This window comes from Canis lupus, chromosome 14 (genome assembly GCF_003254725.2).
Source record: "Canis lupus dingo isolate Sandy chromosome 14, ASM325472v2, whole genome shotgun sequence".
NCBI classification, from domain to species: Eukaryota; Metazoa; Chordata; class Mammalia; order Carnivora; family Canidae; genus Canis; species Canis lupus.
This window is the reverse complement of record NC_064256.1, coordinates 4,815,191-4,839,632: the sequence shown is the minus strand read 5'-3', so window position 1 is coordinate 4,839,632 and position 24,442 is coordinate 4,815,191. Positions and strand designations below refer to the sequence as shown.

Genomic DNA, 24,442 nt, shown 5'->3' with positions numbered 1-24,442 from the left:
CTCACTGTCCAGGCTGATGGAGCACTGCAGGTGGCACGTCACGAGTGCTCGAATGCATCGGCAAGTGGCTTGGCTGGCCTGCCTTAATTGGGATGGGAAGCCGCCTTGCTCATTCAGGGAGTGAGGGGGGCAATTGTTGAACAGTGACTCGATCTACCTGCTATCCCGACTCACGACCCGACCGCGTACACCTGCCTCGGCTTTAGCATATACCCCCGCCCCCTGCAGCCCTGTGGGTTGCGGGCAGTGTTCAAGGTGGGAATTTTGTTAAAAGAAAAGCAGCACAGGTTTGGAGAAGGGATTGGGGTGGAAGCGATCTGCCCCTGCCCCCACTTATCCTGCACAGCCAGCAGCAGCTTTCCCAGCCGTGGGAGAGGTTTTGACTGCAGTGCTTGGCTCCCAACAACCTGCAAAAGATAGCCACTGGCTGCGAGTCCAGGAATTCGTTTCCTAGAGATAAAATATTCATGGGAGGGGATGGGGCTTGATATGGAAAAAAATGGAGGCGTATTAGTTGGGTGGGGAGATGAGCCAGCAACTGACTGTGGCCAACTGCTTTCTCCCAGCTTACTGTTCACGTTCCTCCCGCTACCCATTTATAATTTACTGAACACTCCCTCTGTGCTGGACATTTGTTAAGCATGAGTAACATCAGTTCAACTGATAACATCTCTGCCTTCCAGAATCTCACAGGCTAACAATCAAAATACATTCATGTCCCTTCTCATAAGATATTTACTTTCTGTCAATGAACAAATAGGGCATCGGTTAGAGCATGAATTGTGTCCCCTCAAATTCAATTCTAACTCTCAATGTGACTGAATTCAGCGATTGGGTCATTAGGGAGGTAATTAATGTTACATGAGGCCCTAAAGGTGGGGCCTTAACCTGGTAGGACCGGTGTCCTTATGAGAAGAGAGAGCAGAGAGCTCTCCCCATGCGCGCACGGAATAAAGACCATGTGAGGACACAGGACGCAGTTCTATGCAAGCCTGAAAGAGGGATCTCCCCAGAAACTAATGCTGGCCCCTGGATCTTGGACCTCCAGCCCTCAGAACCATGAGGAAACAAATGCGTTGTTCAAGCCTCCCCAGCCTGGTCTTCTGTTCCAGCGGCCTGAGCTAACTAATATGGCATCCATTCTAAAGTCGGACTCAGGCCTCGGCTGGATACACTCTTTTGTTTGTACCATATCATTTTTTAAAAAAAGATTCTATTTATTTATTCATGAGAGACACAGAGACACAGGCAGAGGGAGAAGCAGGCTCCCTGCGGGTAGCCCAACGTGGGACTCCATCCCAGGACCCTGGGATCACGCCCTGATGCTCAACCACTGGGCCAAAGGCAGGGGCCAAACCGCTGAGCCACTCAGGGATCCCTCTCCTGGGTTTCATAGAGCATTTAGAAGCATGTTCAGGTCTTGGAGAGGAAAACTGAATCACAGAGAAGCCACCTGCCCAAGGTCATGGTGGCTGATGGTGGTACTGCCTGACATCACACAGGTAAAGGAGCCTGTGGACGGACAAGAACTTGATTGTGGGTGGAATCTGATTTGAACTTTCGGACCGAGACCATCATCCCCACCACAGCCTGCCTCATCATTTAGGAAAAAAGAAAACATACTTTCCCTGTCTGTTGGAACTACTGGAAAAGAGCTACCACTCTGATCTGAGCCCATCAGTTTGTTGGGTCTGGGGTCACTAATCCCCACTTTCCCTCTTGGGTGCCATTCGTTCCCTTGTTGTCCCAAGGTTGATGTGCTCCCTGGTCATTGGCTGTAGGACGTGTCTCCCAGAGGTGGTGGTGTCTCGGTGTCACTGTGGAGCTGTGTCTACCCTTTAGCGGCTGCCTCTTATCTCAGGAGGGCTCTCTTCTGGAAGGTGTGGGACAAGACAGGACTCACAGACTTGGCACCAAGTCACCTTTCTCTCTGGCCCCCAGAGTTCCCATCTTGGTGGACTCCTTCCGTTTACAATCTGGGGGCCCTGCTTTGAAGGCTGGGGGAACCCCAGCATGGCGGGGGGAGGGAGGGCAGGACTTGCTGTTGGCTGCTTGGGGTCTGTCTGTCTTCTCCCGACCCTGTTTCCTGCCCTTCTTCCTCACTTACGCTCTCCACTTTGGTGTTTCTGTCTCTCCTTTCTTATCCTGCTTCCCTCTCATGGATTTCACTTCAAATTATACAGATGTTGGAGACATGGAGCTCAACCTTCTCTGGCTGTTGACCTGAGGCTCGGAGAGACAAAAGGATCCATGGGAGGGCAGCCAGTTGAATGCAGAGGATGATGCAGAGTTTCTGGGCCCAGACCTGACTGTGCACGGCCCACTTTGCCCTGGAGGCCAGTCTATGGACTACGGATGAACGCTGGTGGCAGGTGGACAGCTGTCTGCTTCCCTGCTCCCTGCCTCCACCGCCACCTTTCCCCTTCTTGTTCTCTCCCTATCCTACTCCTATGCCAGAAGCACAATTGGGTTCAAGATTTCTACCCTCTGTTAAAATGCTGGGGGTGGGCTAGACTGATGAGATCACTCATACTGAGGTGTGGCTTGCCAAGAAGGCTCACAACAGGGATGGCAATTCGTGCCCTCGCCGGCACCAACTCCAGCAAGCTGGAGGGCTGTGTCGAGGAGGATTCAGAGGTTGATCTGGCTTCATGTGGAAGGGATGTCTGCTGCCAGCGCTTGCTGGTAGCATGCTTGCTGTCCCCATCTGGGGGCATTATCGCCTCCCGAGACATCTGCTTTGTAACTGAAGACAGAGCCATAATTAAGAGAATGTTTAGATACCATGTGGCTGGAGAGACAAGTTGCCCCACCTGTACGTGGTGGAGGCTTACCTGTGGCCAACCTTCCCCTCTGCCTGCTTCCAGCCAGAGGCATGAGAAAAGACCCAAATCCCAAAACTGCATTTTTATTATTTTTTAATAAACTTTATTCTATATTACAAATAGGTTTTTTTTTTGTTCTGAACTGCAAAATAGGAATGCCTTATATTTACATACACAGGTATACAATTAATTATAACAAAGGTACAGAAGCTTGCCTTTACCAAGTTACAACTGGGCTCCAATTTAAATAGCATAGGTTTCCTTTTTAAAAACTTTATTTTTTTAAATCCTTTTTTTCTTAATCTTACTAGGATACTCTTTTTAAAAATCAAAACCAGAAGACCCTCTTCCTCTAATCGATTCCATCCACCTATCTTTGAGGCTCATTATAACACTGTTGTCTAAAGATATGTTTTGCTTTGTTCTAACAAAGTGTCAGTGTTCAAGGTGGGAACTTTATGGAAGCGGAGCTGGGGTGGAGCTGGAAGGGGGTGACCGGAGCAGGACCCACCTGCCCTACCCCCTTCAGCGGCCTCTCTCCAAGACTCGAAGGCCTCTGCTGTTCCTCAAACCACCCACTCATCCTACCCTGTTTCTCCTCTTCCCTCTAGTCTTTGACTTGACTCTGGGTCATGTGATCAGGCCAGCTTCCCCCCCTCTGCCCGGGCTCACAGCTCACTCATGAGCAGGTCTCTGTTGGTGGTACCCTGGCATTGCTGGTTACTATGGTGACTACTCGGCAGGACCCTGCTGGAAGAGACGGGCTGGTCCTTACCGGCTAAGGTGGGGAGGAAGCCAGTTGCACCCAATCCTTCCTGTCTCCGGGGCCTTGGGTTCTTGCTCTTGGTTGGCATTGCCAACACATGACTAGGCAAGGCCTTCAGGCCTCAGGGACACCAGCCCCAGGCAGGGGGTGATGGAGGGGAGGGTCATCTACTCTAAAACACAAAGTCATTAGTTTCCAAATGGAAACAAGAATCTTTGAGGTAAACTAGCTTTTCTTTTTAAAGAACGGAAGGTTTAACGAGCCAACAGCTGGGGAGAACGCTGGGGAAGGGAGGAGGCAGGACAACACAAGAGACACGTGTCACATCTTGGTCACAGGCCTGAGCCGCATCCAGGGGTCCTATTGGGCGAGCGGTCTCACTTGGTGAAGTGTCCTTTGCATTGCTCTTTAACTGTATCCTCTGTTTTGAATTCCACTCTTGAAAGGGAGCCCTTCCAAAATGTGCTTGACTCATAAGATCAAAGATACTAACAAAAGATGTTCTAATTCCAGTTTAAAAAAAAAATGGTAGAAGATGAACTGCATAGAACCTGTTGTCTATTTGCCATGAGCGTTTGCACTCTCAGGGGGAGGGTGCTTGGTCCCTCCATGGCCCATCCCCAACGGGGTGACCCCTCGGTCTGAGGAAAGCTGGTGGGGACTGCAGGGGGCTCAGCCACACCAGGGGCGGTCCAGAGAGCCAAGACTGGACAAAGTGAAAGGGGGTAAGGAGGAGGGGGGTGGGGCACACCTGACCAAGAGCATTTCCCCCCCCACCCCCCTCACTATCTCTGCCAATGAAGACAGAAACCTCTTTTAATTTCATTAGGGATTTTGTTTCATTCAGCTTTGCTGAGCTGGGGTAGTCACCAGTCTACTCATGGAATTTAATTGGGACTCTAATGAGTATGCATTACTTTTACAACCAAAAAATCCTCTATATTTTATAAAGTTGGATATTCCCCAAATTAAAAAACAACAACAACAACAATTTTATCAGGGAGCAAAGACTTGTAGTTTAAAAAAAAAAAAGTTTCTCTTGAAAGTCCAAAACTTTTACTACAGAGATTCCTTTGTGGATGGGGGGGTCTTTTTCTAAGTTTTCCAGTGGAGGGCTTTGCCACTCTCAGAGCACCATGAGGATGGAGGCCCATGGTTTCCCAGCCTCTCTCTGGAGCTGTCTCTCCAGTGGCACCTGTTGGGGCGAGGCGGCAGGAGACGGGAGGGGAAGGCCTGGCATCACAGGCTCCAGCCATCCCAGGTGCCCAGGAAGCACCGAGAATATTAGCAGCCATGGAGGCTGCTTCCCCAGGCACGTCCACATCCGGGGAATATCCTGGCCCATTTTTTAACAACAGGGGGAGCCCCCCAGCCCCAGCCCCCAGGCTCTTCTCATCCTTCTCAGGTCACAGGTGAAGAGTTTTGTTTCTCCCTTCTAGCAGTTTGGACTTTACACCCACACCTGGGCTCCCTCCTTAATTTCCAACGCTTAACATACACAAACAAAAACCAAATGACCTCAGACCCCAAATAGACAGTTCACATACAGGTTAAAGAAAAAAGGCGGGGCTGCAGGGTCAGGGGCTCTCCGTCACCTGTCCTGGATGCTGACGGGAAGCATGCAGGGTTTACAGGTGGTCCTTGACGTGAACTAGGAGTGAGAGGAAAGGCCAGGAAGGAGCCTGGATCCACCTGGGGCAGGGGCTTCTTCCAGGGACTCTGGTACCTGGAGGTTGTTCATGCCTAGACATGCCTCTCAGAGGTCTTTCGGACCCATGCCAGGACCACCTGTTGGGGCGGCCCATTCCTGCAAGGACCGCGGAGGGAGTGTCTCTGGGCCTGCAGAGCCTCCCTGCCTCTTCCCCTCCCTCCTTGCTCTCTGAGAGGTGGGAATGTTTGCTCTTGATTAAGAATAATTCACTTTAACCCTCACGAGGTTAAGTATTTGACTTCACATCCTGTGAAGCCCAAAGAATGTCGCCTCATTCCTGAGAATGGAGACAGATGGAAAACAGGGCTTTGCCTGTTAGGTCAAAGCGAGTGGTTGTTTTGGGTTCTGGAAACATCAGCAGGACTTGGCATGGGGCAGGGGGTGGAGGTTGCTTGAGAAATCATTGCTTGTGGCTCCTCTGATGGGGGACCCCCAGGGCCCAGGTGGGACTGGGGACCCCCAATCACTCAGGGAGGCAATGCTGGGAATGGTGGCAGGGGCTTGCCCTGGGGGGGGTGGGTTGTGAGGTCTGAGGCTCCTGTGCCAGGAGGTCCGCAGCCTTGGGTCAGAGCTGCGGGCAATGGGGACAAGGGGGTGCACTTGCCTCTGCGGGGGGAGGGACACTCTCAGAAGCCAGACATGCAAGGGGAACGCAAGCAGAGGGCCTCAGACGGGGGGGAATGGGGTACTGGGACACTACCTGGACATTAGCCTAGGGCTGGGGGTGTTGAGAACCAGGCCTGAGTGGCCAAGGTCAGCGGCCTTACCTGTCAGCGGGTCCCACTCCTGCCTGGCACAGCTCTGGACAGTCTGCTTCACTTTGGGATGATTGAAGAGGACTTCTCTCTCTGACCCTAGCCTGGGTCAGGCATCTCGGCCCAACCTGTCCACCCACTGGCTCACAAGAGGGAGGCTCTAGAGCCGACTCTGGGTGTGCATGTCCCAGGGGTTTGAACCTACGTTGGCCTGTGCACACTCAGGCTGTCCTCAGTCCCCGAATTAAAACCACATTGAAAGAAGGCAAGAAAAAGTATTTTCCTGAGGAATTAAGTGACACAGTAGCCATCTGCACTTAGTGGCCCTATTAGCAGGTACCAAGAGAGGCCGGCGTCTCTCCTTACAAGGAGGGACAAAGGATGACAGAGCCCAGCCCTGGGGAGACACCTCTCCCGAGAGGAATGACCTGTCCGCAGCCACCTGTCTCAGCTTCTCTCCATCCGTCCTTTTGAATTCAGGACGCCATAAAGCTGCCTGCCTTCCAGCACCTCAGCGTCAGCCCATCTCCCTCCTACGTTCAAAGTCCCCATCTAACCGAGGTCTGTTTTTCTGACTGTGTGATCTCCCGGCACTGCCTGGACCCTGGTGGTCTCAAGGGCGGGAGGGTGCAGGAGGCGGTTGGAGGGGAAGGTGAGAGAAGATGGGCCTTTCTTCCCTTTCTCTCTGCCTGGGACCCAAGAACCTAGATAAAGATTCCACCTTAAACAGAGTCATGACCCTGCAAATTCACAGTCATGGGGGAGGGCTCGAGGGGACCTTCCTTTCCTGGGGCCAGTTTGTCCAGCTCCCTTCTCTGCGGGGTGCTGGTCTGCGTGCCCCCCTCCAGGGGCAGCTCTGGGGGTCTCTGGCTTGCCAGAAGGAGATTGGGGGTCTCCAGGGGATATTCTGGAAAGACCATGGGAGCCAAGGACAGCTTTCCGACAACGCTGCCTTGTCTTTACTTGGAAATGTATCACATGTGCGCATGAATCCAAATGGAAAAAAATATTGTAAAAGGAACAGAGAAAGGAAAGAGAAACAAACAGAAAAGGGAAAGAGAATTTTTGCGGACAAGATGGGTAGCAGCTCCGGGTGGTCCTCTCCTGTTTCTCCAGCCCAAGCAGGCCACAGAGGCTTCAGCAAACAACCCGCCTCCAGGAGGAAGGAGGAGAGCCAGGACACTGTCCTGTCCTCTCTCTTCCTGACATCGAGCTTTCTCTGAGGTGTTTGAAGCTTCTCTTGTGACAAAACCCGGGGCAGGGGCGGGTTGGGGAGGGGGGTTCTGTACCGACGAAGGAACAATAACAATAACAATAATAATCCGGTAAAAAATAAAAGCTTCAGCAGAACCACGATAACAGTCTTCTTTTCTGCCTGCTAATTTGTTTTCCTAACTGTGCAAAACTTAAAAAATAAATCAAACACACTCACTCATACATGCGCTCACACACACACACACACACACACACACACACACTCGGTTTCCACTCAGCGAATCTGTGTTAAATATGTTTGTGTCTCTCTCCTCCCCAACCCCTCACGTGTGCAAATACATCTTCTGGCCACCGTGCCTCCTCCGCCCACCCGCCCGCTCTCACATGCTTCCTCTCTGGCCAGGGTCCGTGGCTTCCTGGGAGGAAATGAAATGGTCCAGGGCAGAAAGCCCATGCTTCTTCACCTGGCACTTCATTTGCCAAAACCTTTGGTTATCTTTTCCCCCCACAACGTACATCTTTCCCCTATTCTCCTCTTTCCATTGTTAGCTACTTGTGTTTTGTCCCCGTTTGTCCTCTCCTTCATGCCACATGATGCCCTGCTGTGGGTCACCTCCACCCGGCCTCCAGGCCAGTCCAGGCCTCCTTCGGCCACTGAGCACCCTGGTTTCCTACGGACCGGTGACTCTTCTTCCACCCACCAGCACTCAGCACAGAAAGCTAGTGTTGAAATGTCCTGAAGCTGCAGAATGAATGAGCAAGGATGGAGAAGAGAAACACCTCAGAGTCCCCTCCATAGGACAAGAAATCCTTTCGAGCTCTCTCTGCCTGCTCCTAGAGCAGACACACTCACATGCACACACATGCACACACACTCTCTCTCTCACACACACACACTCATATCCAAAGGGGCCAGAGTTCTTAAAAGTACAGGGTGCTCCATGAACTTTGCTGGAGATGAAGTGGTTCCTTCCCATTTTCACCTGGGGCTCATTGTGAATGGATGACAGAGACTGATGTCTGATGCTCAGGAAGTGAAGGCAAGACAGGAACCTTGACTTGCAACCACACTTTAGGTGATGCTTCTCCTTGTCTCCCAGAGTGGGGTATAATTAGCCAGCAGGACTGCTAAGACAGTCTCTTGCTTATGGTGGGAAACTGGGCCAGATGGCATCTAAAGTCCCTTCAAGATTAAGGTTTCCATGACCCTACGTTAGACCGTCTCTTACCACGGCCCCTGCTCACCCGTGTCCGAGCACACGTTGCCTGACGGGCTGAAATGAGAGATCGGAGATGGAAGGACAGATGGAGAAACAGATGCCAGGGCCGAGGTCCATTGTATGTCTCTCTCTCATTGTTGGCCAGCTCCTTCCACTTGAGTCCTAGGTCCCTCCTAGACACGGCGAGCTGGGGACTGAGTTTGGCTGGCGTTTTGGTTTGTTTCCGTGAGGCTGTGCTTGAGCGTGGTTCTCTCCATGATGACTAGGGATGAGGTGAGGAAGGGCAGTGACCGAAGAGACAGCAGGTGGTGAGGGAGTCATTGCCAAGTAGGTCTGGACAGTCCAGTGACAATGTCGTCTGCATAGCAATGGCACCAGGCTCTGCAGGGGGCCAGGGCCTCAGCTCTTTGCCCCAAGCTTCTATAGAGTTCTCAGGAAGGGGGGTGGGGACGGAGCCAATAAAGGCGGCTGGAGGTAGAATCTCCTGGATGTACTCTGCATTTTACATTGTCCCCTGATGAGTGCCGAGCAAGGAGGATGCAGGTAGGTGCTTTCTCTAGACAGCATCAAGGATCCGGCAACGGATGAGCCTATGACTATGGACGTGCTTCATTTGCATTTGGGGGTGAATGGAAAACAACCGATTCTGCCCAGGGTGGATGCCACCCTCTTTCCCTTTCTCCCCCTCCATGTTACATTTCTGCTGCTATGAGCCAGACCAGAAGGTTAGGAGGGTCTCCACAGTGGAATGCAACCGCTGCTTCTCCCGTCTGGCTTTCCACAGGCAGGGGAGGGGACAGGGCGGGTAGGTCCCTAGGAGCACTTGGAAGGGCTCCAAGAAGACTAGAAGGTGACAAGGTGGCCTCTGAATGCCAACCCAAGAAGTGAGAGGCAGCTTGAAAAGCACCTCTCTACTCCTTCCCCACCCCCTTAATCCTTACTCCTCCGTATGCGTATGCGGGAGCTGTGGCCTTTCTTCTCACAGTTGCAACGGGGCCCAGACCCTGGTGGACCCCCTGGAGATAGGCATTTGGGAAGGGAGAGAGCCAGGTGATGTCTTCCCAGTGAAGGTAATACTGAGCTCATTGCCTCTTCCCTAGACCAAGGGTTGGCCCAGTGTGGAAGGTGGAGTAGCAACGCAGGAGCGTCCTCTCTCCATGGCTCCTCCTCCATCTTTGGGCCCCCTCTGCTGATGCCTGGGAGTCAGCCAGGAAAGAGAGCCCCTCTGATATCTTCTGGCCAGGTCCCCGTGTGAGCCTGGCCGTCCTGGACTCACTGAGGGGTGGTGGCTTAGTTGGATCATGTTGGCAGAGCAACTGAGAAAGAAGGGATGCAGGGAGGAGGGAGAGACAGAAAGAGGCGGAGACAGAGACAGCGCTGTTCAGGGGATGCTGCTGACGCCAGTCGGAACTTGCACTTGGTAAAGATGATAATCTAGACTGAGGCACGGCTTGGTGTGTCCCTCCCCCCAGGGGCCCTGGAAGGACGGTTCTCAGCTGTCTAAGCTCATGAGGGTTATGACTTGTTCTAGTTTGTAGGCCAGTTTCTGCTTTCCGCACTGGTCGTCATGGTCCAGAGGTCCGAGGATCTGTTGAAGGGCCAAGAACGGGGAGGTTACTAGTTTGTGCATACGGGTCTGTGTTCCTAGGGCGTGCACAGACAGGGCGAGCGGGGTCAGGCTTGGAAAGCCACGTGCACACGAAGTTGCACACGTGAAGTCTCTGGGTCAGCAGGCAGCCTGGCTAACAGGGATGGAGAGATGCAGGGGCACTCGGGGGTGGGGTGCAGCAGGTGGGTACCCCTGTGTCAGTGAGCACAGGGAGTCGGCACATTCATCAACATGTCTGAATAAATGCATGCGCTCTGCTGCCCACGTAAGACAGCTGGCAGTGGGCAGGAGACACCTGTTCAGAGATGTACCAGGTCCCTGCAGGTTAACAAACACACAGGCCTACCCCCACGTAAAGTGTGGTGCCTGGTGTCTCCGGGGAATGTGCTTTCATAGATACTAAGAAATCCCACCCCTCCTTCCTAAAAAGGAGTATCTTCCCCATCAGCTCCCTGAGGCCCCCTGATCCCACATTTAGAAAGTCATTTGGCTTTGCTTGCATGTCAACAAAAAAATATCCTTCCAAGGGGGATATCTCATGTTTTCCTGGTCACTAGCAGTGAATGATAACATCTGCCAAAGCCTTTTCTGGGATCAGATGGTTGGTAGAGAAGAATGACAGTGAGGACGCGATAAAAAATAAGTGAGAAGTTGACTCAGACTCAGGAGACGTGAGGCTGAATAACAGATCTAGAGTGTCTAGCTGGGTGATCTGGGGAAAAACACATCACTTCTCTGAACCCTCATTGCCTCATCTGTATAATGGGGGAACTCCTGGTCCCTGTGTGGGTGGCTCCCTTGGAGAGGACAAGGTCACCTAACACATGCGAGCGCCCTTCCCATGAAGTTTGCTCCACGAGGGGCACCTGACACGCAGGTGTGGCATCTCCTGGCGCTGGGGCTGAGGGGTAGGGAGGCAGAGGAGCCAGAGAGGAGGCTGAAGGCTCCAGAGGAGGCTCCCAGAGCTCTGGATTTCCTGGCCCACTTAGTGTATTTTTAAGTGGGGAGACCAAGGTGGAGTTGCCGACCTCTTAGCTGGCCCAGAACCACCAGTTCCTGGCGCTAGTATTTCATGAGGATGGGGCATTTTTACACCAAGAGTAGACGAGTGTCCTTGTAGACTAAAGGGCAGTGCTTGCAAGATGAGGCAGCTGTACTCCTGCCCTGGCACATCCCGCATCATCCTTACTTCTCTCATGTGGCCACGGGCAGGTGACAGCCTTGCCCGGGACCAGCACCAGCCTGCAGGCTGGCATCTCGGTCCCTCCCCTATGGGACCCACAGCTGGCTTCCCCTTCACTGGAGGCTTGCAGCATTATGCTGCTCACAGCCTGCTGGGGCCTCTTCTGTGGCCTGGGGCTCCTAGGCCCTCTCAGTGATGAGCGGGGAGGAGGCGGAGAACGGGGGGGCACCGGCTCCAGCTCCTGTCACTACCTCCCACTACAGGGGAAGGTGGTTATGCTGCCGCTCAGACACAGGGAGCCTGGATTCTGAACCCACTTGGGCTAAGCCTGCATGAACTAGAACCCTCCCATAAGCACCTCTGTACTGGCCAGGAAGAAGGCAGCGTCTGCTTTCTTTTCCATCTGGGGAACTCTGTTCTGTATCTATTCTGTCCTGACCCTCCTCTCCCCTCCCCTCCCCTCCCTCTCCCACATACCATTCCCATGCAGCCTACCATGGGGGTGGGAAACTGCTTGCTTAAAGACAGATCAGGGAGAGAAAAGGGAAAAATAAAAAAGAGGGACAAGCAGGGAAGAAGTAAGAATTTAAAAAAAGGAAAGAGAGAGAGAAAGAAACTGCTACTTTATCTTAATATCTGAGAATCGGGATGAATGCCGAATTTGCAGAACGGAAGGTTTCTAGGGTCCCAGTCTGTGGAGCGCAGCCGCCAAGTCCAAGGCGGCGGACAGCTTCCCCAGCAGAGGCGGGGGTCGTCTGGGGTTCGTGCCGGGGCTCCTGTGCAGAGGCTGCTACACAGGCAGCGACTGTTCATCTCTGCCCCGTCCTTCCCAGCAGGTGCCAAGCAGGGCGGGCTCACCTCCTCGCTGTACTTGCCCACGTAGGAGAAGATCTCCGAGAGCGCGCTCATGGCGTTGAACTCGTTCATGTGCATCCGGGACTGCTCAGCCAGGTACGCGTTCATGTCCTGGTCGCTGATGGCCGGCATCTTCCCGATGTCCGAGTAATACCTGCCAGGGAAGGCGGAGGGGAAGAAAGAGCTGCAGCCGTGCGGACAGAGGCCCGGGCAGAGTGAAACTCCCGGCACGATGTCGGGGGCCGGCGGATGGCGGGCACCACCCCCTGGGGACCAAGGCGGGCCCTCTCCCACCTGCGCTTCTGGGCTGGCCCTGTACAGCTCGGGTGCAGGGGGAGGATGTGGCTCCGAAGTGGTCAGGGGAGGACCGGGGTGGGAGCAGGAGTAAGGAGGAGCCGTCCCCTGCCTCAGCCTGGCCCCCAGCCCCCAAAGGGCGCCCGGTCTAGCTCTTCTGTCCTTGCCACTCCTCCTCCCACAAACGCAAGAGGTGCCCTCCACTGGGCTCCACTGGGCTTCCAAGCGGTTGCTCTGCCTCGATGCCCTCCCCTCTCGGGGGGCTCCCTGGGTGAAGCGGGGGCGGCAGGGGGGCTGCGTGGGGAGAGAGGCTGGCAGAAGGCAATCAGTCACTGTCACTTGCAGCTGTGCACTGCTGTCAACTGGTTAATTAGACGCCAGCATTTACATTTTTAATTTCTGCAAGTTGACATTATATGCAGCGAACCCCAACTCCTCCACCAGAGGGGAGTTGTGCAGGGTCCTAATGAGGAACGGAAAGGCCCCAGAGCCCCCAGAGACACCCAGGCCCCCTTCCTGGGTGCTTATTGGGGGTGGACCACACCAATGGGCCTGGAGCCTACAAAAGCAGGGAGAGACATCAGGGCATCCGGGGAACCGCTCTCCGCACTGGAGTCCTGATCACCCCAGCTCAGCCTGCACTGAAAGCCTCAGCCCTCAGAGCAGGGAAGGGCATGCCTGAGAACCTGGAACAGAGGAGGGTGGTGGGACGGTGGCGGAGTGGGGATAGGCCAAGGTGAGGGAGGCATCGAGGACACACCGTTTTAGGAGAGGCACTGGCTCACCGGTGTAAGTGCAAGTGCCAGCGACAGGCCCCGGGGATTCCCAGAACTCAGGGCTTGATTGGGCGAGTGTGTGGCATCCTCGGAGGCTCTGGTGCCGTCTCAGCCTGGCCCCTCGGCCCTGTGCCATTCCCAGTCTGCACCTCTCAGGGTACCGCCCACGGATGCGTAAGTCCTGTGCCATCCCCCCTTCCATCCCCCTCTCTGCCCAGGAGTAGGTGACAAGCTGGAGAGGTGGCACTTGCGTGTTCCTCTAGCCATCAAGCTCGAGGGTCTGCAACTAAATGACAGTTCAATTTGCTGCCAGAGCCTTCCTGGGCCGACGAGGGCCGTGGTGGCCCCGCTGCCCTGAGCCATAGCCTTGCTGCGTCTGTAGACCTGGCGTTCATTCTGGAAACTTTCCGAGGGAGGCAGAGGGAAGGAGATGAAATCTGTGTGCTCTGGCAAAGGAAGGGGCTGGTCAGGGGGCGCCTCCTCTGACCTCAGAAGCCGGGCCACACACAGACACACTGGCCAACTGCTTTGTTGAGCTGATTGCCTTTTGGCAGGAGGTCTGGGCCCAGGGACAAGAGCTTAATGAGATGGCCTTTCTCGGAAGCGCCTGGGGCCGCAGACAAGGCCGTCCTGCCCCCAGCCCATGCGGACTTCATCCTTCACAACCTTCATCCAGGGCGGGGTCATGGCTGGTCCCCTGACCCCTGTCCCCCTCAGGTTCAGAGCCATCCCCATCCCCGCCCGGTTCCCTGTCCTGTTGCCTTATGGCTCCTTCACGCCATCCCAGAAGAGCCCGTTCTCTTCCCGGCCTGCAACCCACCCCTCGACAGCCTCAGCGTCCTCTGGGTCCTGGGTGATTTAATGACATTCCAGGTATAAATGTTCCGGCGAGAGACTCGATTCATTGGCACTATTTCTGGAGGGCAGTAAATGCCAACGTTCCATTTTATAGTGGAGACCCAGGGGTTTTGGTGGTGGCTCCCAACCTTGTCCCCTCCCGAGGAGATGTGTGCCACTGTCTCAGTGCACTGGTCGGCTAGAGGGCTGTGTGGTCAGGTCACGTTGGCGAAGACCATGAACCGATGATCTTCCTGGCTTCTCCACGGCCAGCGGCCCAGCGCGTCTCTGCTAACACACCTGTGTCCAGAGCTCCCTCCTGACAGTGACACTCTGTCACCTGTGGACAGGCAGATAGACTGAACGGGATGAAAAACCCAGGTCCTCACTCACAGGACATGACTGTCATCACAGGCAAAGACTCCTGCCATTTCCGTTGCCTGTCCGTGACACCTCTCACGGGTATGTGAATGGGCCATCAGGCTTTTTTTCCTCCTGTGGTATTTAGCTCCCCGGGGTGCACGAGAGCCCAGGTAAGGGACCACTGTCTCCACTGGAAATAGCAGGTGCCCAGCACTCTGTCCCTTCAACAAGGCTTGCCTCGGAGTGTGCTAGATGCCTGGTCCATTTCTCCAAAGAGAATATATAGAAAGTGTGTCTGTGTGTGAGAAAGAGAGGGAGGAAGGGGTTCGGGGTGGAGGGGGGAGAGGGCAGGGCTTCCAACCTTTTCATCTGAAGAAATGGGTGGTGGCTCACCCGGATGTGCTTTGCATTATGCTACCATTCATGTCCACATGGAGCAGCCCAGTCTCTCCTCTGCTGTCTCCGTGCAGAGGCCGCTGGATTGGACCAGCGCACGTCTGTGGTCACACACTTGCTCATGAATGCACCAGGCACATGTCCTCATCTTCGGCAAGTTCTAATTAGCTGAGCTGCATGGCCATGGAAGGCTCAATTTCCTGGATGAGTGTGGGTCTTGGGTCTGGCTGACGCTCTGCTTGGTTCTTGTCCCCAGCCCTGCCGGGTCCTAGCTGGGCCCATCCACCTGACAGGGCATGCTGACCCTGCCTTGACCTCTCCTCAATCCCCTCCAAGGCTGTGTCCCCCCCCCCTCTTGCCTTGCTAGCACCCCTTGAGCCTGATAATGACCTCACCCTGGATTCCCTGGCTGTGTGGGTGATTGCTTCCTTCTCAGCTCCCGCTGGGCTGGCCTTTGTGCTGGGCCCCGCCACCGCCACCGAGAAGGCTTATTGATTGTGAAGAATGCAATTATGCTCCGTTAATGAACTTCAAACAAGTGTTCTTATCAGCAGTCTGTGCAGTGAGGAAGGGAAAGGTCAGCTTGGGCTCGTGTACTTGAACTTCCTCCCAGGGGATTCACCTGCAGGTGAGCCCCTTCAGAAGGGACTGATGCTCTGAAAGGCCCCCAAGAACTCCCTCTGGCTGGCCAGGACCTGGCAGGCTGGCCAAGACCACACTTGCTGAGGATGTCTGAGTTCCACCACTGGCCCTACCTAGCATTCTTTGCTGAGTTTGCTCATACCAGATGGGACGCCAGTACCCTTGTGGGTCCTTGGGGAGCTGTATGAAGGCAGGGTCCTAGAATGGTGAATTTTCTGCATTTGTGAACTGGGCTTCTAGGGGATGGGCCCAGTATGTGATGGCGGGTATCTCATCTCTGCCATTATGACAGCTCCAGTGATCACAAAAGTGGTCTCCAACGCCCTGAACTCTTAGAAGAACAAAGTTTTGTCATCTCTTCAGACAACCTCAAGGATGAAGGCATAGACATGAAAAATGCTTAGAGCCTGATGTTCTGATATACAGACACTTGGCTTGCAAGGCCCAGTACAAAAGTCTTTTCCTCTGAGAACTGTTCACTGACCTCTCCAGGCCCAGCAGAATCAGGCTCTTACTCTCCCAGCTGCACTATTACAGCTCCTGGGGCTTGTTGAATGCCTGTCCGTGTCTTCCTGGACCACAAGAGCCACAAGGGAAGGATCCAGTGTAATGTATCCCACGTGCCCCATACACTCTTGATGGAGACCATAAATGTTTGACCCACGGATTGATGAATAAGTTAATGAAATGTCTGTATTCCAATATTGCTCCCAGGGTGAACCGTCACAGTTTTATATTTTGAATGGATGGCTTCCTTAGGGGGCATTTTTAAATATTCAAAATTCTTAACCTTTTTTATGCTGTGACACAGGTGACAGATGATATTCTGATGTGTGGCACAGCCCAGTCCAGTTCTGAGCGGGTCAAGTGTGATTCCACTCCACTCATTCTTACCTGGAAAGCCTTGAGTGCAGGTGAGAGAGGCTAATGCTGCCGTAGGAATAACCTTGAGGCTCTACCAATTTAAAATGAGAGGAAACCCCCACTTAACACGATAATTCTATGGCTCTTGCTAATGATACAAGAACTACGACTGGTCACGATACACTGGGCTGTTCATGGTGACAACATCACTGAGTTCTGCTCTATGAGTGTAGTAGTTGCTTGCTGCTGGGGACCTAGACATCCTGCTCCCTTTCTCTGGGTGTGGCCATAAGCAAAAACCCGGATACTTGTAGAGAGGCAGCAGAGACTGGAAGTCTGCAGTAGAGCCGCTGACCATTAGCACTAAAAGGTATTTGGAGGCAGGAATGGGATGGGAGGATGGGAGGAAGAATGGGATGGGAGGACTGGGTTGGGGGAGTGTGGGTAGATGAAGAACTTCTAGGAGATACAAGCCAGCATAGGTGTGATAGAATGATCTAGGCGGTTCAACCGACAGAGTTAGTGAGGTCTCCAGAATCCAGATGCTTCCCCCTGCTCTATAGAGGGGACCAGCCAGGGTAAGTCCTCTTTCTCAGCTGTGCTGCACGCAGGGTGCAGTCTCCCACAGCGAGTCACTAAGCCTGAGTCCTGTGTGGGCTGTCTGTAGGCTCAGGCAGTGACATTACCAGCGAGTAAGCCCTGGCCATAAGAGGTTGGGCTCTACCGACATTCTTCTGACCTGCAGGCTGCTGGTGCCCTGGGTAGGCTGAGGTGGGAGACCAGGCTCACAGTGGATGGTGATTGAGTTCTGTGCTTCTAGGCTTCACTTGCCAGCAAGCAGACAAACTCGGGGGCCAGGTTCCTCAGGCAGCGACAGCAGAATCGATCCATCCATCACCAAGTGAAGAAGCACTCTAGACTTGATCTCCAGACCAGTCCACACTGTCTCCTAATCCCCCTGTCTCTGTACCTCGTCCCAGAATGGGAGGAGAAAGGGTTGGGTGGGATCTTAGGCTAGTGAAAGATGACTCTCCCTAGAGTGCCACTGGTTGCTAAGAAACTGGCAGGATAAGAAATGGAAACCATCAAGCCACTCCTAAAAATAACCAAATGGACTGGGGTTCCTCATGACCCGTAGCAGCTGCGTGGCACAGATTTCATTTAGCACCGGGCGGCAGGAAGGCCATTAGCCCTGCGCATGCATTACTCTCACCCTTGACTGGCAAACTGTTCTGGGGAGTGTCCCCTCTGCAGATGCTTCAGCAATGCCCCCTGCCCCCCACGTCCCTGATTCTTTGCCCCCGACCTGAGGTCCCAGCACAGTGATGCCACACCAGTGCCCAGATAATCTGGCCTTGCTGCCACCTTTTCCCCCTCTCTCTTTGCTGAAGAGCTGTTGACCACACAGGAGGGCTAACCCTGTTTCTGGCAGCTCTATGGTCAGAAGAATGAGCTACCATCTCTGTGGAGGTGAGAGCCTCTCCTCATGACTCAGACATAAATACAAGGACAGGAGCTCTCTCTCTCTCTCTCTCTCTCTCTCTCTCTCTCTCTCTCTCGGTTGGCCAACACCGATGCCCACTACACGCATCAGCAGGAAGGGGTGGGGAGGATCTCAAAGAATAAAATTCAACCCTTGTTAGCAGAATTATGTTACTGAGGTGGCCAGGACTCCATGCCCTCTTAGTTATTCCAGCTCTTTACAAGGGAAGGCAGTTTTCAAATATGAAGTATGGAGACTGTCTCTTTGCTATGGGTGAAATGATACTCTTCATTTTGTCTTCAGTTACTAAGTCAAGAACAATTTTTGGCATCTTTTACTCATTAAAAAGAAAAAAAAGTCCTAAAAAAAAAAAAGGCCTCAAAACTGAGCTTCCATCTAGGTTTCCTAGTTTTAGGCTGTATGATAAAAAGAGAAAGGGACTCTAAAATCGAGACTGCCATGTGGAATTGTGCATTGTTCACTGCACAAAGGTGCTTGGGGTGACAACCAGTCCATCCCTCAACAAACCATGCACCCTGGCCTGGGCTTACACCCTTCTCTAGGAAAGGGCACCTGCCTTAATTCACACAGAGGCACCATATAGCTTGGTAGAGGCCAAGTCTAAAAGTATCATAAATAGTAGAAAAGTGATGTAGGCGTCACCCAAATTTGGGATCAAGTCTTATCTTGGCCACTGAAGTCATCTTGGGCTGATTACTTAGCCATTCTGAATGTGTATTTCTTCACTCTCATGGGCAGAAAATGAGGTTATAATCCTGTCCTCTTATACTCCAGGGCTACTGTGATGAATAAATAAATAAAGCTTTGGCTGGTTGCCTAGCTCAGGTGCTTGGTATGTGGAGCTGATTGGCCCAGACAAGCCACTGATGTTCTTTACCACAAGTTAGCCTTGCAGGAAGACGGGCTCCCCAGCTTACGGACGGCCCTGCAAGCACAGGACACTGTGTAAGACAGCGATTAGGTCAGGGCTACGATGGCCGAGAAAGCACTACAGGGTGCAGGGCATCAAGAGGTCGTCTTGGAGGGCTCAAGGGACTGGGGCCAGGAGAAGCGTCAGAGTGAGAACGACATCCCCACTTGACGTGGACAGGGGCAGACAGGTTAGAAGACTCCAGATTTTCTGTGCCACGATGTTATTTGGTCCCTTGAAGATTTGTTTGTATGTTTTATTTTGTTGGGGTGGGGATCAGAGCAGCGACTTGATTTCCTTCCTGGGCCTGAAGGCGTTTCAGCCTCGAAGGGCTGGGGCCCTCCAGGCAGGGAAGCAGAACCCAGTGGTAACTTCCAGCCAGGTTCCCCGGGGTCTTGCTTCAGCTGACAGTGCCACTGGGGACAATGGGGTGTGGGCATTGCAATTGCAGGATCAGGCTTTGTGACTGATCCTCCCTCTGCTCCTACCAGCTCACCTCCTCCTGCTTTTGGCCCTGACATTTTAGGGTTTTGGTTGCTGTTCCAACTGCTGCTGGTAGTGACAGGGCTCATGCGCATTTGGCTTGCCTCTTAGAACGCCAACCCTTCGAGCTACTTCCTTCAGGACAGCAAGTACAATATTTCTATCTGTTGTCTCCATCCACTGGGGTGGGGAGCCCTCATGGAGAGCAGTTGTTTGCTGCAGCAAGGGGCCCTACTGTGGCTCCCGGGCTCAGCACTCACCTCTCCACCCAGTTCTTGTAGCTGGGGATGTCCTTGGCATAGAGCAGCTTGTTGGAGGGGGAGTCCTTGCCCAGCCGGTGCTCTGACGTGGAGCAGGAGTCCATGAAGGTCTGGGCCACCACGGAGAGGCAGGCGTCCGTGATGCTGTTCTTGTGGATGTCAAACACAAACTGAGGGTTCTTGATCATGTTAACCCAGAACCGCAGCGGCAGGCTGTGGAGGGAAGAGGCAGGTGGTCAGAGAAGATAGGGCAGGGCTCTGTGGTGTAGTCTGGAGAATTCTCCGGGAAAAGAGAAAAGGCTGGGCACCAACCATCCTTAATCAAAGCCTATGCAGCCAACTTGCCTTCCAGGAAACTGAGGATCAGCAAGGTTGAACCATGGGCTCCGGTGAGGGCTTGATGCCCGGCCTGCACCATGGGACTACCACCTTGCCTGATGGGACCAGGCTTTGGGCTCAGAGGTGGCCAGGACGGGTTCCAGACTATTCCACTGTCTGCCCCCTATGCTGGATACAAGGTACATCTGGTTGGCAAACCTTAAAGAATAACCTGGAATATAGGCTTTGTATCTTATTCTCTGCATCCCACTGTATGACTTGGAAGGAAGCACTTCCTTGCCCCCTGGCTGGTGGTATCAGCTCCATCCTACACAATGAAGGTCCTGGGGCTGAGCCCTTTAGAGTAGCTAACTGATTTCTCCTCTCAGAGCTGGCCTTAGAGACCCACATGACAGGCTGTCAGCTGCCCCTGGTGTTCCCCCTCCGTCTTCCTTGCACTTACCACCTACTGTATACCCCTCGCACTTAGCACCTACTGCATATCTGGAACTATGCTAGCACCTGCGGCTACAGTGTGAATAAGACACAGCCCTCAAGAAGCCTGTGTTCTGGTGGGTTGGGGGGGCATCAGACGCGCCATAGAGTATGTGCTCTGGGATTGATCAGTGCTGGAACCCAAGGATATCCAGGGTCTGATGTGGGGCACGCGGAGATGTCATCCAGGCCACCCCGAGAGGAGGGTCCAAAAAGTCTTCACAGAGGGAAGGACACTTGATGGTCTTGAGTTTTAAAGACTCACAGGTGGGGATCCCTGGGTGGCGCAGCGGTTTAGCGCCTGCCTTTGGCCCAGGGCGTGATCCTGGAGACCCGGGATCGAATCCCACATCGGGCTCCCGGTGCATGGAGCCTGCTTCACCCTCTGCCTGTGTCTCTGCCTCTCTCTCTCTCTCTGTGTGACTATCATAAATAAATAAAAATTAAAAAAATAAATAAATAAAAAAAAATAAAAATAAAGACTCACAGGTGTTCCCTAGCTGGAGGAGGCCTGGAGGATGTGTGAGGGGAATCAGCTAAACCAAGACAAACAGAGAAAAAACCATGCAGTGTGGTCTGATAACTGCAAGGCCCTGTCTGTGTTGCCAGAAAGGGTCCTGGGGCATCGGGAGAAACGTGCCCACCTGCCGCCTCGGGCCAGACTGCTGGCTCTCCCACCCTGTGGGTCCATGAAGCCCACTGAGATACAGCTTAGGAAGCAGGGTGGCATTGAGCAAGGGATTGCTTGTTTCCCTCCCTCTGCTCCTACCAGCTCACCTCTTGCCTTTGGCCCTGACATTTTAGGATTTTGGTTGCTGTTCCAACTGCTGGTGGTAGTGACAGGGCTCATGTGCGTTTGGCTTGCCTCTTAGAACGCCAACCCTTCGAGCTACTTCCTTCAGGACAGCAAGTACAATATTTCTATCTGTTGTCTCCACTAGCAGCCAGTACCTCTATATGACAAATGCTAAAATATAGAAAGACCTCTTGTTCAAGACTGCCCATCAATCCACAAGTGTTCTGTTCCCACAGCATGCGCCGTTGGCACTCGGGCGGGCAGTGCCGAGATCTGGCAAGGTCAGGTGGTGCTTGTCTCATCCCGGGAAGTGCAGAACAGGAAATCAAGGGATGACACAGAAAATCGTGACACACAGTGAAAGCCAAGGTCACTGTAGCTGCCCGTGGAGCCCACGACATCTAGGGTCAGAGCTCTGGAGGGAGGACTCCCATGCCTATCCACACCTTCCTGTTTCTGGAAGTCCCACCCAGAAGAGGGACACAGGGAGTCCCTGTCTGCTCCGCCCCCGCTGTCTCTCCCAACACTCCCCCTATTTAAGCCAGTTGTGCTGACAGGCAAATCAAACAGGGAAGCCAGGGCACCTCACCGAGGCTCCTGCCTCTAATGAAATATTAGCATATTATTAACATTAGCGGTGGCACTAATCTCTGGTTGATTGCAGCCACTCAGGCTAAATGAGCAGCAGGTTTATTTCAAAGAGAAAAGGTAGGGGAGTGTAGAGGAAGGGGGGCAGGGGAGTGGGGGGCAAGGTGAGTCACAACTTTGGCCAGGAATAGAGAAGTAATCTTTTCTTTTCTTTTTTTTTTTTTTTCCACTTAGGGACAAGGAGCTCTAAGTCAGGATGCAGATCTCATAATTCCCGGACCAACTGCTTCTCGCCTGGGCAGCAAGCAGGGTCAGAGGGAGCGTGTCCTTTGGTGCAAGAACTCGGGCCTGGTACTGCTGACTCCAGCACTGCCCTGGAGTTGCTGGTGAGGACAGCGGAGTATTGGGAAGAGCTGGTGCCAGGGGCGTTAGGGAATCCTTGGCGGGGGTCTTCCTCTAGAAGGAGGAATGGGCTGAAAGCAAACGGTTCAGACACCACCTCAGGGGGTCTGCTTTGTAATGGGCTATGAGGGCAGGTAGGGGGGTTTTGGAAATACCACCTCTCCCCAGCCAGAACCAAGAGCCAGGCTGGTCAGAGCATGTCTCGTGTTGTGAAGGCGGCTCACAATCAGACCAGGTGGTAAGTAAGGAAGACTCGCTGGCAGAGAGAAGCAGATTTGGGCAGGCCAGGGACACGGGCCTCGGAACAGCCTGCAGAGTTCCGCTGAAAGGATGGGCATCCTAGCCCGAGGCGGGCACCAGGACACATCGGGCCTGGGAAAAGGCTTCACCCAGCATTCCTGCACTAGATGGGGGATCCAGACTCTGGGAGTCTTACTTCAAAAAGGGTTGCAAGAAGCCCACGGGGGAAGACCTTCTTTCACCCAGAGTTAATGTGGGAGCACACCCAGCCCTTTGGTGCTATGGTCCAAACTTCTCTTCCTGCCCACCTTTCCAATTTCGGCAGAGACAGCACTAATCCTCAGGTGGAAGAGATGAGAAGCCAAAGGAGATGACATGAAATAGGTTTTAGTGCCGCTTCTGACTCCTGCTGTCATCTGTGTTTGGTCTGTGGCTCCGGGCTGGCTGTCGGGGTGCCTGGCTGTGCCCTAGCGCCAGGGCCGTCCCCAAAGCTGGCAGGTGCCAGGCAGCAGGTTTGTGCTGCCTTGGAAGAATGTTCTAGGGAAGAACCACCTGGGACAGGGGCTGTTTAAAAGCTACAGGGAGGCGATTCTGGAATGCATGGCACTAAATATAAGCCAGCCTTGCCTGAGGTAGAGCCCTCACGTAGAGACCACCTGGGCCCTACATCATCATCAATATTTATTGAGCCATGGCGCTGTGCAAGGTTCCACACCAGGCACTGAATACTGATGTCTGACCTTGCCGTCGCAGACAGAAACCCAGAGTACACACAGGAAGGGGGAGGGGCACATGTGTTAAAGGACAGATGGAGGGACCACAGTGGGGGCGGCTGGGATGTCAGGGCTCAAAGGATCCCTCTGTCTCTGAGACAGATGAAGCAGAGACAACTCTGGCTAGGATGGCATCGGATCCTGCCCATCCTTGTAGCGTGACTCTGCAGAGTTGCTCTGAAGGCCACGTCCCTGGCCTCCCAAAGGGAGTGTGGAAGACATGTCTGGGGGAAAGGGGAGACCATTGCTTCTCTAATAGAACAGAAATACCTTTTGTTGACCTAGATGCCTCGTAGGTCACAGCTGTCCTGGAGAGTCACCATTAGATGCCGACCTCTCGGATCAGCTGCCCACGTGCACCCTCTACCATCGCACCAGCCTCCCTGTCCGAACAGCGACCTGCCTGTCCATCACCCACGTGCCTGGGGCCCAGCCTGACGCTGCCTGCACACTCGGCGTCAGGCACGCGGGGCCGGGCGGACCTGGACGCGACAGGGACCTGGTGGCAACGCTCAGCATGTTAATTTTTGCTCACTCGGTTAGGTCAATATTTCTTAACTGGTTGGCTGATAGAAAAGAAGGAGGCTTGGGTAGAGGGAAGTGAGGGAGGAAGGGAGCACGGAGGTGGGAGAGGGTGGGGAGGCTGGGTGACGGAGCCCGCTCCGAGGGGTCCCCGCGGAGGAAGTGGGGGGCCCCGGCCCCGCTCACCAGTTGCTCTTCCAGGTGTGGCGGACGTGCGGGTCGTGGATGCCGTGCTTGTCCGCTTGCTCGTCCAGGAAGTCGAACATGTACTTGATGGCCAGGGGCAGGGCCGAGCCCCGGTGCGCCGTGCTGAAGATGGTCTCAAAGAGGTCATCCACAAACTTCTGCAGCGTGCCCTGCGGGCCGAGGGCAACCAGCTCAGCCCCAGCTCCGCCCAGGGAGCTCCGCGCCGAGGCCAGGCCGAGGCCCAGGACGGGTTTCAGGAGCCCGGAGAGGGGAAGGGAGGCCAGCGCGCAGCCCGGGCCCCGGGGGAACCGGGTGGGTGCAGGCGCCGGCCGTCCCCCACCGTCTTCATCTGTTTCCCTAAACCTCCCCAGCGCGTGCAAAAATAGACGGAGCGCCAGTGACTGGACCTACGTAAGCCTTGCTCTGCCAGCAACACAGTTTGGTTTGACGCCCTTGGGTGGTGTTATTTTAGCACCTTTCACAAATGCTAATGAACAGCTCCCTCGGTCAGAGCAGACAAGCACGATCTGCGGGTTTTGCTTAGCATTCTGGCTAAGGAACAGGTACTCACTTGGCTCTGCAGGGAGCAGGCGGGGGCCAGCCCCACAGCAGAAAGACAGCCGCAGGCACACAGTGTCCCCAGGATTGGAGGTA

The 24,442-nt window shown here is 53.9% G+C and overlaps 1 protein-coding gene across 1 annotated transcript in view; it reads right to left on the bottom strand.

The window, feature by feature from the left end:
* Positions 1-2,901: 2,901 nt before the first annotated feature.
* PLXNA4 (plexin A4) overlaps positions 2,902-24,442 on the bottom strand; it is a 426,671-nt gene continuing 405,130 nt past the window's right edge. Inside the window, exons 29-32 of the mRNA XM_025471690.3 lie at positions 23,789-23,958; positions 19,469-19,681; positions 12,143-12,293; positions 2,902-10,080 (exon numbers count right to left, since the gene is read on the bottom strand). Of these exons, the coding sequence (XP_025327475.1) occupies positions 9,985-10,080; positions 12,143-12,293; positions 19,469-19,681; positions 23,789-23,958 (630 nt within the window). The 3' untranslated portion in view covers positions 2,902-9,984. The remainder of the gene's footprint in view (positions 10,081-12,142; positions 12,294-19,468; positions 19,682-23,788; positions 23,959-24,442) is intronic.